General features: G+C 37.8%; 1 protein-coding gene across 3 annotated transcripts in view; it reads left to right on the forward strand.

Moving 5' to 3' along the window:
• xirp2b (xin actin binding repeat containing 2b) overlaps positions 1-23193 on the forward strand; it is a 68843-nt gene that overhangs the window by 18550 nt on the left and 27100 nt on the right. For 2 of the 3 annotated variants that reach the window (XM_056271457.1, XM_056271458.1), the window contains exons 2-3: positions 16374-16492; positions 20555-20680. In XM_056271457.1, coding sequence (XP_056127432.1) covers positions 16374-16492; positions 20555-20680 — 245 coding nt within the window. Of the gene's footprint in view, positions 1-2832; positions 2878-16373; positions 16493-20554; positions 20681-23193 lie in introns of those variants that run through there. The other variant, XM_056271459.1, reaches the window with a different exon arrangement.

The raw sequence follows: 23193 nt of genomic DNA on the forward strand, positions 1-23193 counted from the left end.
CGCCCTGCTGGGAGCGTAGAGACAGGGTCTCTCATATATCTGCCCCCCACATCTGTCCCTCCCCGTCTCTGTGTGTCTCCGGTGTCTCCTGGAGCCTCTCTATTACATCACTGACCTGGTTTGGAGAAATTTCACCCCTCATCTTCAGCCCCTTCAGAGCCTTGACCACACTTCACTGTGTGCACATTTTTTTGGGCTGCTTTTACCAAGTCTTTGTTTCATATTATTGACTTGTAGGAGAGCATCTCAACTTTTTTTAGCCAGGGTTCAGTGTATCTCTCGTCTCAGTCGGTAGGGCATCATTTAATCTTAGTGTTCAGATGAAGGCCTGGCAGTTCGTTGAGTTCCTATAGCTCAGATGGTAGAGCATGGCGGTAGCAATGCCAGGGTCATGGGTTTGATTTCCAGTCGCTTAGGATACATTTGTCTGCCGAATGCGATAACTTTGGCTCCACCAAATCTCAACAACATCAAGCATGTCATTCCATGTCAAATCCATGTCAACCAAAGTTTCATTGGTTTTTAACTACTGACGATTTACACATGGAACTACATTAAAGGCCCACTGAAGTGCTGTGAAACGTGCAGCACTATTCAATGTGTTGACGTAATTTCCACTGAAACAGGAAAACGGGGCGGGGCATATCAAACCCCTCCCTATTTTTTAAATAGCCAATAGCGTTTCGTTTGTCGTTGTACAATAGTCGTTGAGCTCGGTGGAAGTTTCCTTCTAATCTCTAACCGTTTCTCCTCCAAATCACTTTAAAATATAACATTCTGTGCAGAATTCAAATGGGTTCGATACGTTTTCTGGTATGCGTTGACTCACACATATGATCCGCTCTGTGCTATCGTGTCTCTGGACTGGAGTCTGTGTGTGCTCTGTGGAGGTTCACGTGACACATTCATTCGCCCCAATGGAAAGCATATTTACACTGTCTGAATCGTTCCCTATCCCCTATATAGTGCACTATGTGCCATTCACCATGTAGAAAATAGTAAATGTGTGAACAAGTGACCGATTTCAGCCGCAGCTTCAGCGTCTATTTATAATGTAGGGGGCGGGACGCTTTAGATTCTACAGAGCATTTGATTGGACAGAAAATCTGATGAGAAGCGGAAGTGGAGAGTGATGTCATCAAAAACATTGATCCATATTGGTGGAAGTGAGAGACTGTACGTTTTAAATGCTTATATCTTCTAAATGCGAATGTTGTCTTTGTTTTGAACATATTCATACTAAAAGGCAATAAACTACACTCTAAACAATGCTGGGTTGTATTAACCCAAATTTGGGTCAAATATGGACAAACCCAAATGTTGGGTTAAAAATGTAATTTAAAATTTTAACCCAACTTCAACTTTCACTTTCAACTGTACATTTTTTAATTACATTTTTAGTCCAACATTTGGGTTTGTACATATTTGACCCATATTTGGGTTGAAACGTCCCAGCATTTTTGAGAGTGTATAATGTTGATATAATGGACTTTAAGTTCCCCAATTTTCTGGGATTGAAATATAGGGCTTTAGAAATAGATACCAAAAGGAAAGTTTAAGAACCAGAATTTTAAAGGATATCTTTAATACTTGAGTCACAGTCACGGGAACTTGTGAAAAAGAACACACACAAAAAAAAAAGCTTTTTCCCATTTTTGAACTAGACTAGAGCATCAGACTTTTAATCTGAGGGTTCAGATGAAAGCCTGGCAGTTCATTGAGTTCCTATAGCTCAGATGGTAGAGCATGACGCTAGCAACGCCAAGGTCATGGGTTTGATTTCCAGTCGCTTAGGATAAAATTGTCTGCCAAATTTGAAAATGTTGGCCCTACCAAATCTCAACAACATCAAGCGTATTCAGTGATATTGGTGCAGTGGATTCTCCTTGCTTTGGCAGTGACCAATGAGATTTTTCTCTGAAGAACTGGCAAGCTGCAGTCCTGCTCGAATCTGATCCAAACCAATTTTCCTCAGCAAGCACAGAGCCACGTATCACAGACACTAATTGTTATGCATAAGCATTTTCCCACCTGCACTTAAGTGAGTAACGGAACAAGAAAGTGGAGGCAGAACTGTTTGTAATTATTGAAGGTATTATTGAAGGGAACCCATTATATTGCAAATGTTTACAGTTATGTGGCACTCCTGAGATTTAGATGAGCTTCCCATTGATGTCCTGCCCAAATAGTTTCCCATTATCCTGGAAAAAACAACAACAACAACAACCTGTAAATATCAGGGATTTGAAAATTATTTTCAGGCCTGGAAAAGTCATAGAAATGATTAAAAACCATAAAAAATGGTTATGAAATCTTGATCTTGGGAATTTGCTCAGTTCTGAAGAAAGTATTAGTCTTTGTGAGTGTCGGTGTCAACGGCAGTCGTTTAGTCTCTCGCCTCTGTTCCATATTTAATCGGTGAGTGTGACAGACAGAGGACAGTCAATGGACGCCAGCTTTACGTGAGCCAATGGCATTATATCACATGGAGATGTAATAATCTCATAATGCAGCTTGTTGATTTTAATGACAGAACACAAAAATAATTGAACCTATAGGTCGAGAAAGAAACGCCAGACTGTTGCTTCCCAGCATGACACGAAAGGCATGAAGGCCTCCAAAAAAAGCCCTGCCGGGAGTGCGCAGGATTGAACCAAGGGGAGGGGAGAGAAGAAGGTGGTCTGAAATAAAAGCAGCTGTTCCTGAAGGCTCACTGGATACACGTTACATTTATGGGTGCCGCTGGAGCTGGACTCCACCAGCCTCAGGAGAACTAAGCAAAGCCAGACTGCTGGCGAGTCTGAAGACCTGCAGGACAGGCAGGAAACTACAGGCCCAATCTGTGGATCTCTAACCCTCCAGACACACACACTGTTGGTGAGTGTGACGCTGCTTGGACCTGGTTTGGTTTGTGTGAAACGGATAATAAGGGAAGGCTCAGCTTGTTACAGCTGCTGTACAGCAATGCATCATTAAATCATTTTCCTGATATCTCTGTAAACAATCTATATTGTATAAAGTGCTATATAAATAAAGGTGACTTGACTTCTATGGCATTTTAAAGGAAATATGGTGGAAAGAATGACTTTACAAGGAGTTAGTCATTGTTAGTGATTGGAAGAGACATTACTCTGGTAAATAGTGCTTGCTTTGTGATTAGAAGTGGAAGATTTGCAGGTGTTTGCTGTACAGAGACGAGAGTAGAGTGATTCTGTTAATGATTGTTTAAGAGCCTCCTCTGAGTAATTGGTCCTAATTATATCATTTTTGGTTGTGTTTTTTGTATATATTGTTGTTATTCATTTATACTGTATAATAAAATGATAATAATTATTATTAATCTTATCATCATTATTGCTATTATTAGTATTCTTTATTTTTATATATTATTAATTATTATCATGATTATTATTGTTATTATTACACTCTAAACGATGCTGGGTTGTTTTAACCCAAATTTGGGTCAAATATGGACAAACTCAAATGTTGGGTTAAAAATGTAATTTAAAATTTTAACCCAACTTCAACTTTCACTTTCAACTGTACATTTTTTAATTACATTTTTAACCCAACATTTGGGTTTGTGCATATTTGACCCAAATTTGGGTTGCATTTTTTAGAGTGTACTGCTATTGTTACTATTGATTTAAAATTATTTATTATTATCATTACTGTATTCATATCTACTTTTATATATTATAATTTATATGTAATATATTATTATTATTATATTTTAATGCATAGTTTTATATAATTTTAATTTTCTATTATTAATATTAGTATTATTATATCAGTTGTCAGACACTCATGAACTATTAAAGGAAAAAGTTGTTTTTCTGCTTTTTGCTATACTGTAAATATACAGCAGTTTTTTTTTTCTATTGCATTAAAATAAGTTTGTTTGAAGTCATTAGTGGTATTTGCTAATAAACCCCCCTAAGCATAAATATTAAATTGAGATGAGTTTGTCTTCTAGCTTGTGTGTGTCCTGGGCATTGTAATCGTGCGGTTTGTTGAGGAGAGGTGAGCTGTTTCTTTTACAATAATCTGATTTTCGCCTCGTGGATGATAAAATAGATGACAAAGCCCCACAGACTTGCATTGAGCCGTAACTACTGACCCGCAGCGGCCATAAACTGCTCAGCCTAGTCTTACACGTTAGTCATCAATTTTCCTTTAAGACTACTCATATCTTTAAGCCAGTTACATAAAAACTTAGATGCGTCTAAGTTGATATTGAAAAGTAATACTGTTTGCCCCTTGGCTAACCGCTACTGTAGTTGATCATACTAGTTCTTAAAGGGATAGTTGACCCAAAAATAACACTCATCAACAACCATCAAGTTGTTCCAAAGCTGTATCAATTTCTTTCTCCTGCTGAACAGAAAATAAGATATTTTGAAGAATTTTGGTTACCCATATTCTTCAAAATGTCGTCTTTTGTGTTCAACACAAGAAAGAATTTCATACAAGTTTGGAACAACTTGAGGGTTAGTAAATAATGCCAGAATTTTCATTTTTGGGTGAACTATCCCTTTAAGACACATGCTTAACATAAAGGCTATATGTTTATGACACTGGCCCCAGAATATAAGAGAGCCTTGAGTGTAAACACCCCTTAGCAACACCCTGACAACCACGCATACACTCTAGCATCGTGGCAGTCAGTTTTGCTCGGGCAGATGTAGTTTCTAGTGTTTGGGAATAAAAGCTTTTTCATTTTGCTGTGAAATTCCATATTGAGCTGTTTATTGAATTGGTCATAAACCTGCTTTGCTTGAACCGCCAGCAATCTTCCTCCAGACTCTAGGCTCTGTCTTAATGACGGAAAACACAAGGTTCTCATTAAGAAGTTGTTTGTCTCTTTTTCACCTGATCAATTCTGTCACAGTCTTGAAATTGCCTGTAAATTTGTTTTCTCTCTCTTTTAACCTCACTCTTTCTGCAACAAATAACAAAATTGACTTTACAAATTTAATTTCACTCACTCTCAAAAAGTTTTTTCAACGTGACAAACATTGAAATAGGGATTGCTTTTTATGAGAAGGCATTTTGAGGTGTTCAATGAGGCGCCACAAGCTCGTTCTTTGCTTAGAGGCATTAAAAGATCACGGTGACACTTTGTGATGTTACTGTACACATTAAGGGCCAGATTTGAAAAGTATGAGGGATTTGTGACATCAGCCATGAAGGAAAGTTGTTTCAGAAATGCAGGAGGATTGCAAAGACTTTTTATTTAAAAAAAAAAGGTGCACCATGGTGCATTATGAGACAAATATGTGGTTATAAGTTTATTTGGTTAATTTTGATTTAATGCTGGCTTTGTAGTAATGGGCTACCTTTTTTTTTTTGTACTAGTGTAGCATTAAACGCTAGCTGTTATTTGTAATCATGATGTATTGCATGTGCGTTTTTATAACCGAGCAAGCTGAGATAATAATAAAATGTGCTCTCTTAAAATGTCCCACTCTCTCATAAGATGCATTTAGATGTATGATTCATTTTTGTGAATTGTTTTATTTAGAGAGCTCATCTACAATAAATTAAACATTTAAGAAATCAACAATAGAAGAACAACAGAAGATTCACTCAATTATTTGTTGAAACTGAATTTTACAGCTTTTTCATAGCAAAACATTTAAATCTGTGTTACATTTTTTGTTGGTTTTATTAGTTGTATTTAATTTAAGGGGCCGTTTATACGACACAAATAAAAACAGAAAACTTTTTATGTGCTTTGGCTGATCATTTACACGACAGCAGTGTTTTAGGGGGCTGAAAACGCAAACTTTTGAAAACGGGTTTCAAATTGCAATGTTTTGAAAACGATACCTTTATTGTCATGTACGGTAAAAAAACCCGCACATTTGTGAAAACAGTGATGTCATGCGTATTACGTGTTCAGTCTATAGACCTTATGCGCCAGAGAAACAAGCGCGCAGCCATCTTTAGAATATTGTCTTTGAACTTCCGTTTTTGCGGTCGCTCTGTATATTTCTATGGCATCGCTATAGTAATTTGTAGTAATTCACTTTTGAAGTGGATTTGCTTACTGTAAAGTTAACAAAATTTATCATGAGGATTGTAATGTTTAAAGCAGATATCTTAACAAATGTCAGTGGAGTGGGAAGATTTTAAAACGAGCCGTTCATTCATAAATACGTAAGATCGCTGTGAAAATACAGACCGGAAGACAAAAGACAACGAGCGTAGCGCTGAAAAGGGGCGGAGCTACATAAGCTCTATAGGATTGTAGTTTTTCTTTAGAAAGTTTAGTTTTTCTTGGCCAACTACTTGGCCTGGTTTGAATAATACAGCATTTTTAGTCATTTTCGCGGATCCATGTGGACGGGGATCATTTTGACAACATTGTAGTCTGCGTGTGAAAAACGCAAAGGAAAAAAATGTCTGTTTTTAGCACATCGTTGTCGTGTAAACGTGTCCTTTATGTTCAAATACGGTTTAATGTTGTCACCTTAACTGAGATCCTTGTTGGTTTTGTGGCAGATAAAAGCTTTGATCATTTGTAGTGTAGTGAACAATTTTTCCAAACATTTAGCTTGATTGCCGTTTACCTACTGTAAAGTTTAAGCAAGGTAATCTTCAGGACTGATATGGTTCTTTAGTATATAAACACTGTATTGTGGCACTTTCGTAAAACCCTTCCATTTGAGTTAAATCAACGCTCAGTACATCACATTGTGGATCTTCTAACTCTCTTCAGCTCTCCCTCAGAAACCCGACCCCACCAGTCACCCTGGTTTAAAATAAGTTAGATTTATTTTTGCGGCTACTTGGCGCCTAGATTACTTCACTTTCCTGTCATGTGAGCTCTGGACTGTACATAACTCATTACAAGATATAGCCCCGGATTGTTGACACTTTTAAAGCGTGCGGATCCGTGCGTTCTCAGACTCAGGGTGAAAGCTTTCAAACAGCACAAGCTTGATAGTAAGCTATACGCATGCCATATAGAGCGCTGTCCTAAATATGAAAAACAAGGATGTTCCATCATCTTCTCTAACACAGAGCCGCATTTTAAATGCTTTGAAGCGCAAGAGTAGCTGTAACCAGGCTTATTTTGGGTGGTGGATGTCTGTGGTTGCTCATCCTTCTTGACAGGTTGATGGGTTTACACCAACATACCCCCCACGCCAGCACGGCTAAAATAGACTACTCTTTACCCGGTGATGTTATGTACCACCACCCATGATCATGCACCATGTGACTGCTGTGCATTTTAGAAATGTCTTCTGGCTTCAGGGCTGGGCAATTACAGCTATTTTGATACGTTTTACCTTTTTGGGGATATTTTATATATAGGACTGGGTGATATAGCTCCAATTTTTTTTTGTTTATTTATATTTTAAGTTCTTGAATCAGTACCTCAATATTAAGGCATTTCTTTTGAAATATATGGAATATAATATATAATAAAATGGAATATATATGTATATATATATATATATATATACACTCACCTAAAGGATTATTAGGAACACCATACTAATACTGTGTTTGACCCCCTTTCGCCTTCAGAACTGCCTTAATTCTACGTGGCATTGATTCAACAAGGTGCTGAAAGCATTCTTTAGAAATGTTGGCCCACATTGATAGGATAGCATCTTGCAGTTGATGGAGATTTGTGGGATGCACATCCAGGGCACGAAGCTCCCGTTCCACCACATCCCAAAGATGCTCTATTGGTTTGAGATCTGGTGACTGTGGGGGCCATTTTAGTACAGTGAACTCATTGTCATGTTCAAGAAACCAAATTGAAATGATTCAAGCTTTGTGACATGGTGCATTATCCTGCTGGAAGTAGCCATCAGAGGATGGGTACATGGTGGCCATAAAGGGATGGACATGGTCAGAAACAATGCTCAGGTAGGCCGTGGCATTTAAACGATGCCCAATTGGCACTAAGGGGCCTAAAGTGTGCCAAGAAAACATCCCCCACACCATTACACCACCACCACCAGCCTGCACAGTGGTAACAAGGCATGATGGATCCATGTTCTCATTCTGGTTACGCCAAATTCTGACTCTACCATCTGAATGTCTCAACAGAAATCGAGACTCATCAGACCAGGCAACATTTTTCCAGCCTTCAACTGTCCAATTTTGGTGAGCTCTTGCAAACTGTAGCCTCTTTTTCCTATTTGTAGTGGAGATGAGTGGTACCCGGTGGGGTCTTCTGCTGTTGTAGCCCATCCGCCTCAAGGTTGTGCGTGTTGTGGCTTCACAAATGCTTTGCTGCATACCTCGGTTGTAACGAGTGGTTATTTCAGTCAAAGTTGCTCTTCTATCAGCTTGAATCAGTCGGCCCATTCTCCTCTGACCTCTAGCATCAACAAGACATTTTCGCCCACAGGACTGCCGCATACTGGATGATTTTCCCTTTTCACACCATTCTTTGTAAACCCTAGAAATGGTTGTGCGTGAAAATCCCAGTAACTGAGCAGATTGTGAAATACTCAGACCGGCCCGTCTGGCACCAACAACCATGCCACGCTCAAAATTGCTTAAATCACCTTTCTTTCCCATTCTGACATTCAGTTTGGAGTTCAGGAGATTGTCTTGACCAGGACCACACCCCTAAATGCATTGAAGCAGCTGCTATGTGATTGGTTGATTAGATAATTGCATTAATGAGAAATTGAACAGGTGTTCCAAATAATACTTTAGGTGAGTGTATATATTAAATATATATATAATGGAATATATACAGGGGAGCGTACGGCCGACTCGAAACCGCCCGCTCACAACAGACGACAAACACGCAGAACATGAACATCCGAACCCCGACACAGAACAGAAACCAAACTAGACTGATAAGTTTTGTGTGCGGACAACACACATCCAAAGCGCTGGACAGAACACTGTGTCTCACAGCGTGCGAATACTCTTTCAAGTCTTCCTGAGCTTGAACGGACATATTCACACAAAATTATGTCAAATGCCCATCTCGTCGAGTATCATCGTAAACATAACAGGTTATGTCTTAAGTAAACGTAAATGTGAAAGCTAAAATGCATGTGTCACAGTATATTAGATCCATGCAGCTCTTAAAGTGGCAACAGCCTAATATTCCTGCTGCTGTCTGTTTTTGTTTATATAATTTTTTTTTTATAATAATCTCTCACTGCTCTTGACTGAAATAAAACTGTAATTCATATAGTGAAGACAACGCATTCATATTTTACATTTGATTACTATTTCTGTACCTGAAAATCTAGTTTAGACCTACATAAAAAACCTGAAAATAACTGTTTATTTCATTTGTATATGTGTGTTCTGTTGTATTTATTTGTGCTATTGCTCGAAATTTGATTATTTCTTCTTATTTTATTACTTTTACAATATTTGAAATTTGGCTTGTAATTTTTTGTGTCATAACCTTATTTTGTAAGGTTACATGGATCAAAAACAACTAAAACAATAACTAGGCCTATTTTTATGTTATTTATTTATTACTGTTTTTGTGGTGGGGCAAGTCAACCCGACCTGGCCAGTAGAAAAAAATCTTAGTGTTGAGCCCTGCAGATTATCTTCGTAATAATCAAATAAGCAGCAAAGGGATGCGGTGACTGAGGGACGAGTGCAGATATTGGAGTTCTCTGGAGATTTAATCACTGTCGGTGTGAACACGTGACTCCCTTCTGGTATGTAATGCCCACTTTTCATTATCCCATAAATTCCCGTAAGATAAGATCAAGTACCTTCCATTTTGACTTGTTGAAAATCCTGTTTCATAGAAATATGCCACAATACTGAAGTAAAAAGAGGTTGTGTATAGCATAATACTAAATGATTAGGCTGGAAACTGCTAGGTTGTAGACTCAAAACCCACAAGAGATGATGCATGAAACTCCTTAGTGCCCTTGAGCAAAGGACCTAACCCCAGGTTGCTCTTGGGAGAGAATAAGTGTGCTTTAAGCTTTAGATAAAAGCTTCTGCAGCATGACAAATAATTAAGTAAGTAAATTAAATTACTAAATGTGACACTATAGGAACACACTAATGCCTGACCAAATACTGTATCTCAGTATTCAGAGCCATTAAAGCGTATATTTCATTTTTAGACCATTAAAAAACCCGGGCTGCCAGCACGTTTATACAGAAGTGAACCCAAAACACGCCACCTGACACAAGCGTTTTATTCATCTTTATGTACCTATTTAATAAATGCTTCAGTGCCATAAATAAGTCTTTAAATGGAACGAAATCGTTAAAAGTTAATGAAGAGTCCGTTTTGCTGATCGTGCGGCAGTACAGCTTTTTATGGTATGATCGGCCCTCTGCTTTTACTGCAACTGCAGACAGTCGCCGGCCATTAGTGCACTCTATAATGGATGTTGTAAGATTATAACTGGGTGAATCTCACAAAACCTGTCAAGAAAATTACTTGGTTATTTTTCAGTCCAAAATCAAAAGAAATAAAATTAGAAATCATGTTTTGCAGAAAGAAATTGAAGCTTATTTTAAAATAGGAGAGAATAAGATTTATTGACCTTTTGGAATTGATTTTATTTTAGCATATTTTACTCCCCAGTTCTCTTAACAGTCATGCAAAAGAACTAGTATATATTTCTTTCATGACAACTCTTTAGCGTGGTAATGGATATGACCATGTTAATGTGTTTGGTCTTGGCGGAATAGATCTGCTATGTTGCCGCTGTTGATTGTTGCCAATTACTGTCAATAAATACACCGATACACTGCTGTGAACATGTAAGACATACTGATTCAGCAACAGCATATATAACATTACCAATGAACATGAACCAATCAGCTTGTGCCATGTAGTTAACAATGTAAATAATATCAGTTGGGTTAAGGACCCATCAGCCTGCGCCATTTAGTGTTTCATGACAAAACTTATGGGGCCCTATTTTAACGATCTGAAACGCAAGTGTCAAAGCGCAAAGCGCAAGTAACTTTGTGGGCGGATCCCGGCGCTGTTGCTATTTTCCCGGCGGGATAAATGCCTCTTGCGCCTGGTGCAAATCTGCACCTGCTCCAAAAGAGGTTGGTCTGAAGTAGCTTCATTATTCATAGGTGTGGTTTGGGCGTAACGTGAAATAAACCAATCAGAGCGTCATCTCACATTCCCTTTAAGAGCAGGTGCGCATGTTGCATGGCGGATTGCTATTATAACGGCGGATTTACCAGGCGCGCGCCAGGAGCGGTTCACAGCCGAGGAGACCGAGTTCTTGTCAGGGCAGTGAAAGACAGAGAAGTGACGTTGTATGGGGATGGGAGAAACCCACCCAAATCAGCGTCGGTTAAACAGGCGTGGGAGGAAAAAAAATAAAAATTTTTTTTACATCTTCATGGACACCACAATGATTTCCCTCATGTGTTAATATTTTTCCTTGTTATAATGTATGATTTGCAAAAATAAAAACTGCTGCGTCTGTGTTGTTGAGAGAATCAAAGTGTGTGTGCGTTGTACACCACAATCTAATGCTCGGTTGTTTTAACCCAATTTTGGGTCAAATATGGTCAAACCCAAATGTTGGGTTAAAAAATGTAATTTAAAAATTTAACCCAACGGCTGAGTTTGTCCATATTTGACCCAAAGTTGGGTTGAAACAACCCAGCATTTCTTAGAGTGTACATTATGGCCAAGCATGCGTGCTTAAAATAGCATAATGAACAACGCGCAACGCGCCACTGACTTTAGACTAGGTTTTTTCTGGTCAGTGGCGCAATTGTTTTCTGGAACTGCAAAATAGCACTAGGGAATGTTTGCGCCGAAACACGCCTCCTTTTTGCGCCGACCCGCCCAGGGAGCGCAAGTTCATTTCCTAGTTTACCGACGTGCGTCTGTGGAGGGAAAAGCCCACTTTGCGCGGGTGCAAAATAGGAATGATACATGCGTCGGTGTACAAAGTCATTTGCGCCGAGTGCAAGATAGGGCCCATGGTGTGTTCACACCTAACGCGAATTTAATTATTTGCGCGAGTAGATTACATACAAAGTCAATGCAAATACGCGAATAGGCGCATCATTCGCGCCGGGCGTTGCGAATGACGCGAATTGGGCGACGCGTTTGCCGCGCATGTCTTCCGCGCAAGTTGAAAAATTTGAATTCGAGCGAATTTCAAGCGTCTAACTAGACGCGATAGACGCGTATTTGACGCTCTATTCGCGTTCGGTGTGAACACACCATTAGTGTGTGTGTGTGTGTGTGTGTGTGTGTGTATGTTTATATATATATTGTGTGTGTTGTGTGTTTCATATAAATAGTTCACCAGCATAAACAAGCTACAGATTCTTGCACTCATCCTCATCCTGAACATATTTCATTCACTGGCATGTCATCAGATTCCCGGCTTAGACTGTCACTCTATCTATAATGAAGACACCAAAGCATTTCCCACAATGCTGCTGTCAGCGCTCTGAATGCTTTTCCTAATAACGAAACACAAATAAAAGCCACACCGCATCTCATATTCATGCATTTGCTAACACATCCAGAGCGCATTCATTTTAATTGCTATCTTCAGAAAAAGATCTTTCTTCTTTTTTTTTGTTAAAGTGTTCTATTTGAGAGTGTGCCTGATCTATTAAAAAAAAAATCAAAGCTACCCTTTAAAATATAAGCTCTGTTTCAAAACTGCCACGCAAAAATGCACACACAAATACTGAGTATTTTAATCAACCAATATTTGGTAAAATAATTTAATAACTAATTTGAGCTGTCAATTAATTTTGTATTAATTCAATTTTTGACAGTTCTCTCAACATCTTTGGTGGATTTTTTAGTTTGTTTTGTTCTCCGAGCTCATTGCAGTGCATTATGAAACAGTCTTCTCTAAGGATACATGATGCCGGCTGGATTTGTATAAGAAAGAAAGAAATGCTGTCTAGGTAGATGGCTCACTATTTTTTGGTACAGAGCATATAGAGCTAATGCAGAACTGCATCAGCTGGGCTGTATGTCAGAAACAAGTTCAATCACATGTGACAGGCTATTATACACCCCTTAGTCAGTTCAAATTTGTGTCCTTCAGAGGAATTGGGTAGTTGTACACCCACATTAGCGCATGTTGCTTTGCCTATACATCAATATAAATGTGCTAACACAGAGGGTGGGATAAGAAGCTCGGTTCTGATGGGTAAACTCTTCGAGATGCCAACAGCTCATTACCTTAATGAGATTTTACAGCAGCCACATTTTCATATTCGCCAACGTTTAGCTGGGTTAGTGATGGGCTGGCGGTGTAATTGATCTCTGTGATGCTCCTGGATGGAAGCGAGACAGCCTTAGGTTATGAAAGTTTCTCCACCACCTCGCAACGTCTCCCATTAAGGTCTCACCTCCGGCTATGTTTAGGCTTGTTAGAAATACAGCGTGACTTCATTCTAGAACGACTCGGAGGTGTCTGGCCTTTGAGACAGCGATGACGGATAGTCTGTTGTCTTAGCTGGAATTGCGTCCTGTGTAGATCTTGCAGTTAAATGTAGGACCGTCTATTTGACCTTTGCAAATATGACCTCTGGTCACATGTGATATTAAGCACGTATCTGCTCTGCATCCACGAATATGAACTCCTTGTATGGCGCTTGGATGAATACTGAATAGGATTCCTGATGATTCAATTTAGCCCGCTTGCCGAGTGCAGAATGTTGTCATTTTATTGTCGAGTCATTAGTGATCTGTCATTTGTTGTGGATAAAGCAATTCATCTCCTTTTTTTTAACGAGCAACACAATTAAAGTCTTAATGAAGCCACTGTATGACTCCCAGATTGCTGTAATCAGTCTTTATTGAAGTTTTTAGAATCACGCTCCACCTAAAAAATCTGGTGCATTCATTTAAGTGTTGTTTTTACAAAGTGAGGGGGAAAAAAAAATCTGTGGTTAAAATGTCAAATAGTAATACAGCTCTGGAGATTTATATATTCATCAAGGATTAAATCGTAGAACAATCTTTTGACTCTGTTTCAATATGCCCTGCAGTTAATCTTGCTTTTATGAATTAATGACCTGGTGTAATTTGGTAGTGTTTGCCAAGTCAAGCATCGCTTTTAGTATTGATGAAATTTACAGGTTTGAAGAAACACCTAACACTAAGTATTGAACATTTGCATGTAACTCATCCTTCACACTTTGTGCTACAGTACAGACATGAATGATTTCTCTAATCAGTCTGAGAGGTGTGCTGTGTCTGTGCCAGCTTTTGTCCTGGGCCAATATGTAAAACCCAGATCATCCCAGTCAACCCCTAAGGCTGCGTTTACACTGCAAGTCTTAATGCACAGATTCGCTTTAGACTGGTACCCGATATCTGTTAGGAGTGTAACGATACCCTCATGTCACGATTTGATACATATCACGATACTGAACTCACGATATTATCAGGACCCACAAATATTCCCCCTTTCCATTATTATTTCCATTATAGTTTAATGTAGTACCGACACTAAAACTTACTCTCTTAATAATGTTGGGTTAAAAATAACCCAACGAGTAACCCAGCCATGGGGTGGTATAGCACCTTCCCAACTGTGGTTTATTTTAACCCAATGCATTGGGTTAAAAGTAACCCAACAGTTAAGTTAACTATTTATTTTTATTTATAACATTATTTTGATAAATAAAATACACTTTGTTTTCAAATACAGATTGTTTAGTTGTGTAAAACAATAAACATGTCTCAACAAATATATTTTTAAATTACAAACTAAATATTGGGGAGTCTAGAATTCAATGTAAATTGTATACATGAATTCAAAATACACAAGTGAAAAGACAACATACGTATTTAACCCAACAGCCGGGTCATTACTAGAAATTACCCAATGATTTAAAAAAATGACACCATTTTTTTTGGAAAATTACCCAACATAGTGACCCAATATGTGTAACCCAACGGTTGGGTAAAAAAAAGAACCCAACATTTTTACTGTGCATTTTTGGTTCACTATCCACGATACATATCGTTGCATTTTTGTATTGCGATTTATTGTGACACGATATATTGTTAGACCCCTAATATCTGTGTTTACAGATATCTGTGTTTAATGCCCTTCCAAAAAAATAATTTTGGCGATTGCATTATGCGACATGGTTAACCCTTGTGTTTTGAATGGGCTTACTATTTTATCTTTTAAATATGATTCACGTCGGGTGGATTTTATTAGGGTAATTTGGGGTAAGATGATCCCCCCCCCCCCCCCCCCCCCCCCCACCTTAATTTTTTCTCTGACCATAGATGGCACAAAATCTCATCTCAGCACTTTTGTTTTGATGAATGGCTACGCTATTTTTTATTTGATCATTTCATCTGAATATCAACTTTTGTGAGATTTAATCAACCAAAGTCGTTTTGAGGTTAATTGTTCTAATTTTGTGTCTCTGGAAAATAGTGTTATTTCTACATTTAATAATTAATTGTAATTAATGGGGTTATTATTCAGTATTTCCATGAATTAGATGTACATTTCAGACATCTTTGCCTTCATTAAAACCTACAGGTTAGTTGAGTCAAATCGTTCAGTTTGCATTTACAGTGTTGCTATTATGACATATCTTCCATTACAACATGGGCAATTAAATATGTAAATATTCATATGCCTACATACACAAGTCACAGAACCATTTTACCTTTTAGATGAATCTCTCTTACTGGGATTCTGCTTTTTCTGTCACTCGGTTATTCAATTATTCAACTAACTTGTCTAAAATCAGTTTCAAATAGAATAGTTGATTTAGTATTTTACATTGACTCTTAAAAGAAATATTAATAAGAAGTATATCAAAAGTCATTTATATAATCTGTTTTCTGTACTATATGGGGGGCAAATTACCCCAGTATAGGGTAAGATGGCCTCTTTGAATAGTTTTACACTTTGTACCGTAACAACTAAATTAGCAAATGTTTCTATTTATTTCCTACAATAACACATTGGCTGATGCATCATCATCCTGCCCATGTTAAACTTACAGTATATCTAAATGTTTCTTAAGGGGGGTATCTTCCCTCATACCCAATTTGCCAGCTTGGATAAGTTCAGTAGCGAAGCTGTTTTATTTATAAAAGGTTGAAAACCTGAGTTTTAGTGTGAGCGCTTACAGGCACGTCTGCTTCATAATATGAATTTTTGGGCAAACATGTCGCCCTCGACTTGTGGATTCAAAGGGGAATCGGATATGCGTGTTTAGACGTAGGTCAGATGTCCAGATGTTTTTGGTCCAGGTGTAAACGCAGGCTTAGTAACCACACAGGACACCCTAGCATGGTGGTGATTTAAAAATAAATACTGCACAGGCAAGCACCACTTTTTTTCTTAACACAATATACAAATGTAATTAGTTTATTTTGTCTGTTGATGTATTTACACCTGCAGGCAGCGTTGCAGAATCCAGGACAGGTGCGCTTGAAGAGAGCGCTCACTCCGAACCCGTCCCGCTGAAGAACCGCATGGCTGTTTACCAGGTGGCTGTTTCCAAACAGGACAAAACAGGCTTCTCCAGCGCGGTATGCTTCACACACACACGCACACACATGGGTGAAATCCGATACGGTCATAGGAGACTCATTTAAGATGTAAATACCAGGAGTAAACAGCGATCGGTGTCAGGTGACCACTTGTGAGCGAATCGCTCGAGATGGATGTTAATACCAGGTGTAAGCGGGGCTTAAGTGATTCTGCTCCATCACTTTCAGCCATCAGTCATATTTAGACAAGCCTTAAGAGCTTCTGTTGGAAAGACCAACGATGTTTACTCAGCAGTTCCCATCCAGCTGTCTGAGTGCCATCAGATTGATCAGCCAATATAATTTCAATGACGCAAATGAGGCACTTGTGCGCCGCGCAAACTTGTTATGTCAACGTCTCATTAGAGCAAACGATCAAAGCTGATAAATTCTGACTGTTCTGCGTTTAAACACTGTGAGGACCGAACGCACTCGGTGTCAAATTCATGTATAATTCCAAACTCATTGATTTATGCAGTAATTGCTGCGTGGTACATCAAATCACAATAGAAAGCAGTGTGTGTTTGATTTGCGCTGCTTGTCGCAGTAATAGAGACAGAAGGATTGACAGACAAACACAGTGATGAGGACACGAGCGCGACCAAACGAATTAGAAAAGCAATGGACTTTAGAAGACTCCAGTAGGCAGTGCATTATGCAGAAACCTCAGCTCTCCGAGGATTTGACAGTTCTGGTTAAATCTCTTAAAAAACTGAATTTATAGATGTCCGTAGTGGCCTTGACTCACAAGATGCCGTGGCTGAGATAAAACATGACATTCAATTGAGAAGCAAAAGGATGTATAAGACTTGTTTTCACAGATATACACTACCCTTTCAATAGGAAACATATTACAACCCATAGGAATACGACGCCTATCACTGTATTCATATATAATCCTTCAGTATATCAGCAGCTATCGTGTTTCTCAGGAGCGAATTACCCTCCTCCATCCCCAGCTCCTCCTCTCGCCAGTCAGGATTTGGCATTCTGATTCCCCTTGAATCATAATAAATTCTCGAATTATGTTGTACTTTAAAATCTTGAATTAATGATATCTGCAATACATTCATGTTGGTTCTGTTCTGTTTACCCTAAGGGAGGTTATCACTGCTAGCCCAGAACAGAACCATACCGCCAATCCAAACTGTATGCTAATTGCCAATCGTATTGGACGATAGTGGTCCTGACTGAGTTTCATTTAAACATATTCAAACAGAAAACAGTTGGTTGAAATTGTAATAATATTTCATAATATTTCTGTTTTTCCTGTATCTTTAATCAAATAAATGCAGCCTTGGTAAGCATAAGAGATTTCCTTCAAAAACATGAAAAAAATCCCCACACTTTTGAACAGTAGAGTGTTTTTATATTATCTGAATTATGTTTCTTGACATGTTGACAAATTGTTTTTTCTTGCTTAAGCTTAAAAAAACAACCACTATTAGCCAAGCTGTTTAGTTTTTGACATTTTGATTCTTTAATTTTTGGCAAATTTGCTCTAAAAAGCTGAAAATAACATTTGGTTCATTTCTACTGACATTAACTTGAAACTGTCCTTGTGAAAATCAGATCTTCTGAAATAAATAACAGCGTTTAATGAGTATAGTGAAGCAATTGCTAATATTTAGATATTAGTTACTGTGTGAATTCTTTTAGAAGAATTAAAGGGATAGTAGAACCAAAAATGAAAATTCGGTCATCATTTACTCACCCTGAAGTTGTTCCAAAGCTGTATGAGTTTCTTTTTCCTCTGCTGAACACAAAAGAAGATATTTTGAAGAACGTTGGTGACCAAACAATTTCTGGTCCCCATTGACTTTCATTGTATTTTTTCCCCCCTACTATGGAAGTCAATGGGGACCAGCAACTGTTTGGTTACCAACATTCTTCAAAAAAAATTGTGTTCAAAAGAAGAATTTGATGCCGGTTTAGAACAACTTAAGGGTGAGTAAATGTTGACAGATTCATTTTTGGGTCAACTATCCCTTTAATTTCCCCTTTTTTTATTGTTTGAGATATTGTTATATTTAATGGGGTGGTGATGGCGCAGTGGATAAGACACATGTCTTTGGTGTGAGAGACCCGGGTTCGAATCCACTGTGAGACACCAATGTGTCCCTGAGCAAGACACTTAACCCCTAGCTGCTCCAGAGGCGTGCAACCTCTGACATATATAGCAATTGTAAGTCGCTTTGGATAAAAGCGTCAGCTAAATGAATAAATGTAAATGGGTTTTCAAGGCAGCAGTGTATTCACAATGCATCTTTATCATTGGCAAAAATGTAGCAATATTGTGCCGTTTTTCTTGCCCGGGTGACAGAAAGCATGTCCTTGAGTTACTGTAGGTGATAGGGCCGAATGCCTCTGCTCATGTGCGAGTGCAGTGACATCATTGTTGTCTGTGGCTTCGTGTCAGTGTGAGAGTGAAGTGTTGATGGGTAACCAGTGGGAGTTCAGGACCTCTCCAAAAGCCCAATTCCCTCCGTCTCTTTCTCACTCTTTGGCTGTCTGCTAAAAACAGCACTGCACGTCCACTCTGTGCCCAGTTGAGGTCAGATCCCTACGGGAGGGTCAAAAGTACAGCAAAGTTGTTGTTTCAGCTTTTGTACGAGTTAAAATACACCGGTAGTTTTTGGATATAAACTTGGACATAATCGATATTTTTGGATGTCGTCTCGTTTCTCAGTGTTTTATGTGAACAGAAATTGTGGTTATAGTAAGGCACTTTAGATGAAATCAGATCTTTTAACAAGGACCATGTATACACTTCCCGTCAAAACTTTGGGGTTGGTAAGATTTTTTAATGTTTAATAAAAAAAAAAGCCTCTTGATGCTCACCAAGGCTGTATTTATTTAATTAAAAACACAGTAAAAACAATACAATTGTCAAATATTATTACAATTTAAAATAACTGTGTTCTGTGTGCATATATTTTAAAATGTCATTTATTCCTGTGATCAAAGCTGAATTTTTAGCATTATTACTCAATGATTTGCTCATTAAACATTTCTGGTTATTATCAATGTTGAAAACGGTTGTCCTGCTTCATATTGTTGTGGAAAACCGTGATTTTATTTCAGGATTCTTTGAATAGAAAGTTCAAAAGAACAGCATTTATTTGAAATCTAAATCTTTTGTAGCATTATGGATGTCTTTACTTTTTAGTTGAGTAGAGGACTTTTTGCAGCAGTTAATTAATGAATCCAAACGAGATAAACCAAATGAGCGTGAAAGAAACAAAACACAAATTAGACTCATCATAGATTGTTCTTTTATTCACAAAAAGCATTGTTTACCTGCAGCAATTAATGTTAACTGTTGCTGTCAGGCTGTAAACTCCATTTATATTTAAGAGAAATGTTTATTTATGTATTTCATTAGTCATGGCAGGAGTTCGACATCAAATGCCGGAGATGAGCGTTATAACTGGGCATATATCCAGATGCAATATAGCCGAGCACTTTCATCATTTTATAGCTAGAGCTGATTCAGGCTTCTGATGGCAGTGTCACAGATCATAGTATGCTGTATCCTACATATAGAAATGGTTTCAATATGAATTGGGTTGAATGAATGAATTGGTTTTCAGTTGCAAATTGCATATTCAATCATTTTGTGGTGCATATTTGCCATTCATTTATATGCATTATTAATTAAGTGAAGCAGGCGCTGAAACAAAGCAGAAAGCACGTGCACATAGACAACAATGCAGGGGCGACTGAAGGGTTAACGGGATTGCTGAGTAAATGAAAGCTCACGATATCAGGGCCACAGACGGGATGCCATGCAAATGCGACTGTCATGCGAAATCTTAAAATGTGATTTTGTAAAGTCACAGAGATAATGAGATAAAGGCTGGAAGCTGTGCTTCTGTGTGTGCGTAAGCCGCATTGTCTCATGAATATATGAATATTTTTTGTTCGGTGGCGGATGAAGACGAGAGACAAGTGATCACACTTTGCCTCCCATAATCTCGCAGCTCTTGTAAAAGCATAAATCTGCTTAGCATGATTTTTCAACGCAGGCGGCCGGTCTGTCTCTGTCTGTTTCTTCATCAGGTCATGGAGGACGAGGTTTGTTCTCTGCCTGGAGGGCTGGCCAGCGTCCGAAGACAGTTTGAGAGCGAGAGCATGTCTTCGGCTCACACACTCACCCAGATTCACCACACACACAGATCTGTGCAGGTCAGTGTTGGAAGCTGCTTGGAAACTGTAGCTAGTAACTCATATTAGCACTGCCTTTCAAAAGGTTGGGGTCAGTATGACATTTTTTTTTTTTTTTTTTTTTTTAAGAAATTAATACTTTTGTTTAGGATGCATTCAGTGAATCAAAAGTGTCAATAAATGTACATTTTACAAAATATTTCTATTTCAAGTAAAGGCGATTCTTTTGAGCTTTCTATTTATCAAAGATGTTCTGGTTTCCACAAAAATATGGTTTCACCATTGATAATAATAAAACATGTAATACTAATAACAGATGATGAAAGCATATATTTTGAAAATATTTCAATATATTCACAACATATAATATATTTCACAATATATTAAAATAAAAGTTATTTTAAATAATTTCACAGTGTTTTTACTGTGTGTTTGATCAAATCAATGCAGCCTTGTTGAACATAAGCAACATTTCAAAAACATATTATCGTCCGCAAACTTTTTAACGTTAATATAAAACCAAACGTTTTGATGAATACGAATGTGCAGGCTTAACAAAATTAACATTAAGAAATCACAAAGTGAAAATTGATTTTTTTGGCATGATTTGCGGAGGAGGGGGCATGTGAAACTAATCAGGGTGTTTAAAAAAAATAATAATTTCAATAATATTTATATGTTTTATAGAATTATATTTAATCTTTCTTCATTCCACACTTGAAATGCTACACAGTCACAGTATATGCCTGCCTCTGTATATGAAAGAATTATGTGCTAAAATGCATTTGAGATGCAGTCACTTTGATTTTGACTCACTGCCATACAGCATCTGTTGAAAAAATAAATGAATTTTAATGTCATACTAAAGTGTCACACATCATTACACCCATATCAGTTTAGTTTCTACCCAGGCGATTTATAGCCCTATACAGAATTCAACACAAAGAACACACTTCTCGTTTGTTAATCTTTTTAGTGCTTTTGTACATTTTTAAAGTCCCAAAACTAATCTTGAAGGTGTTTCACATCCATCTTTTGATGTCCATTCTAATCTGTAATTGTAACATTGAGTCTTGGATGCAAAACTAGTTCAAGTTCAATGAAACATTCTCAGCTGTTTGGGTGCGAGATGCCTGTATATTGAGGAAAAAAAAGTCCCAAAATTATTTAATATGGACTGCAATTCTAATCCCTTATATTCAAGGCACTTGTGTATCATTTTGGATGGTTGGCATCCCTAATTATGCTAGTTTTAATTCTGGTGCAGGATTTAATTTCATGCATGCAATTTCCATGTGAGCAAGTCTTCTGGTGGAGAAAAGAGTGGATGTGCAATGACTTTTGCAATGATATTAATCCTCTTACAGCTGACCTTACACAAAACCCCAAAATATGACACTATAACAAGTCAAATCTGTATCTTCTCGTATCTGCATAGATTCTCCCAAGCTTCTGAGGCTCATTAGCATTGGCACATGCTAATATTATGCATGCAGCGCTTGCCTCTGCAAAAATCAGATACAGCTTGCAGTGAGAGAAGTAGAATGGAGATCAATTTTGGTCACAGTCTGTGTAATCCAACTCTGCCGATCCAAATTGAATCCAGTCCACCCATCCATCCCATTGAGTCTGAGCGTGCTCCTCTCCCCTGCCGGGACGGAGTGGCTTCGGCTCACTGATAGAGAAAAAAAAAATCACACTGGATACAGAATGACAGGAGAAAGTGGGAGATGTGCTCTCATCACACCAACATTGAAGTGCGCCAAAGCAGTGGCTCTCAAACTCAAACTGTGTCATGTGACGTGAATGTGCAAATGTGATATAAATATATATATACTTTATGTCAAATCATTTTTAGTCTTGTTGCTAATTTCTGGTTGATATACAATTTTAAATGAGCGTATGCATCTTTCGTTTTTTCTTCAGTGTGGGATGCTAATCAATACATTTCCAAACTTAGTAATTGGCTTTCATTCCATTCAATCGAGTTCATTTGGCCACAAATCACAGGATGTTGATTTGTAATTTGAATTTGAATTAGAGGAAGAGGAATTCAACAAAGGAATTCTCAGTTGGTTTAGATAATAGGAATTACTTAAAAAAAAAAAATTTTTTTTTTTTTTGACTGTATAGGAAGAACGTTTTATAAGAGGAAATATTTGATCAACCGGTGAAATATGCACTTAAGGTCTAAATAAAATTCTAACAAGTAAAAAGTATAATTTCCCCCTACAAAAGCACCTCCCTTCTATGCAAATTAGGCTCATTATAGATTTAGCTTTTATTCACAAATATTTTATTGGTCATGACAGCTATTTAGTAGTTCTATTTCTTTTTTGTAAGTTCAATTTAACCACAAACCACATGATATGATTTGACTCGGAAGGACAGGAAGAGGAATTCAACAAAGAAATCCAACTAAACCAGTGAATGGTAGTGTGAAAGCCTTTTATAAGAGGAAAGATTTAAGCCACAATGTCCTTTGAAATATGTACTTTGAAGGTCCAAATAAAAATGATACGAGTAAAAAGTAT

The sequence above is a fragment of the Rhinichthys klamathensis genome, unplaced genomic scaffold (assembly GCF_029890125.1).
Source record: "Rhinichthys klamathensis goyatoka isolate OS25496 unplaced genomic scaffold, OSU_Roscu_1.1 h1tg000320l_1, whole genome shotgun sequence".
Classification (NCBI taxonomy): Eukaryota; Metazoa; Chordata; class Actinopteri; order Cypriniformes; family Leuciscidae; genus Rhinichthys; species Rhinichthys klamathensis.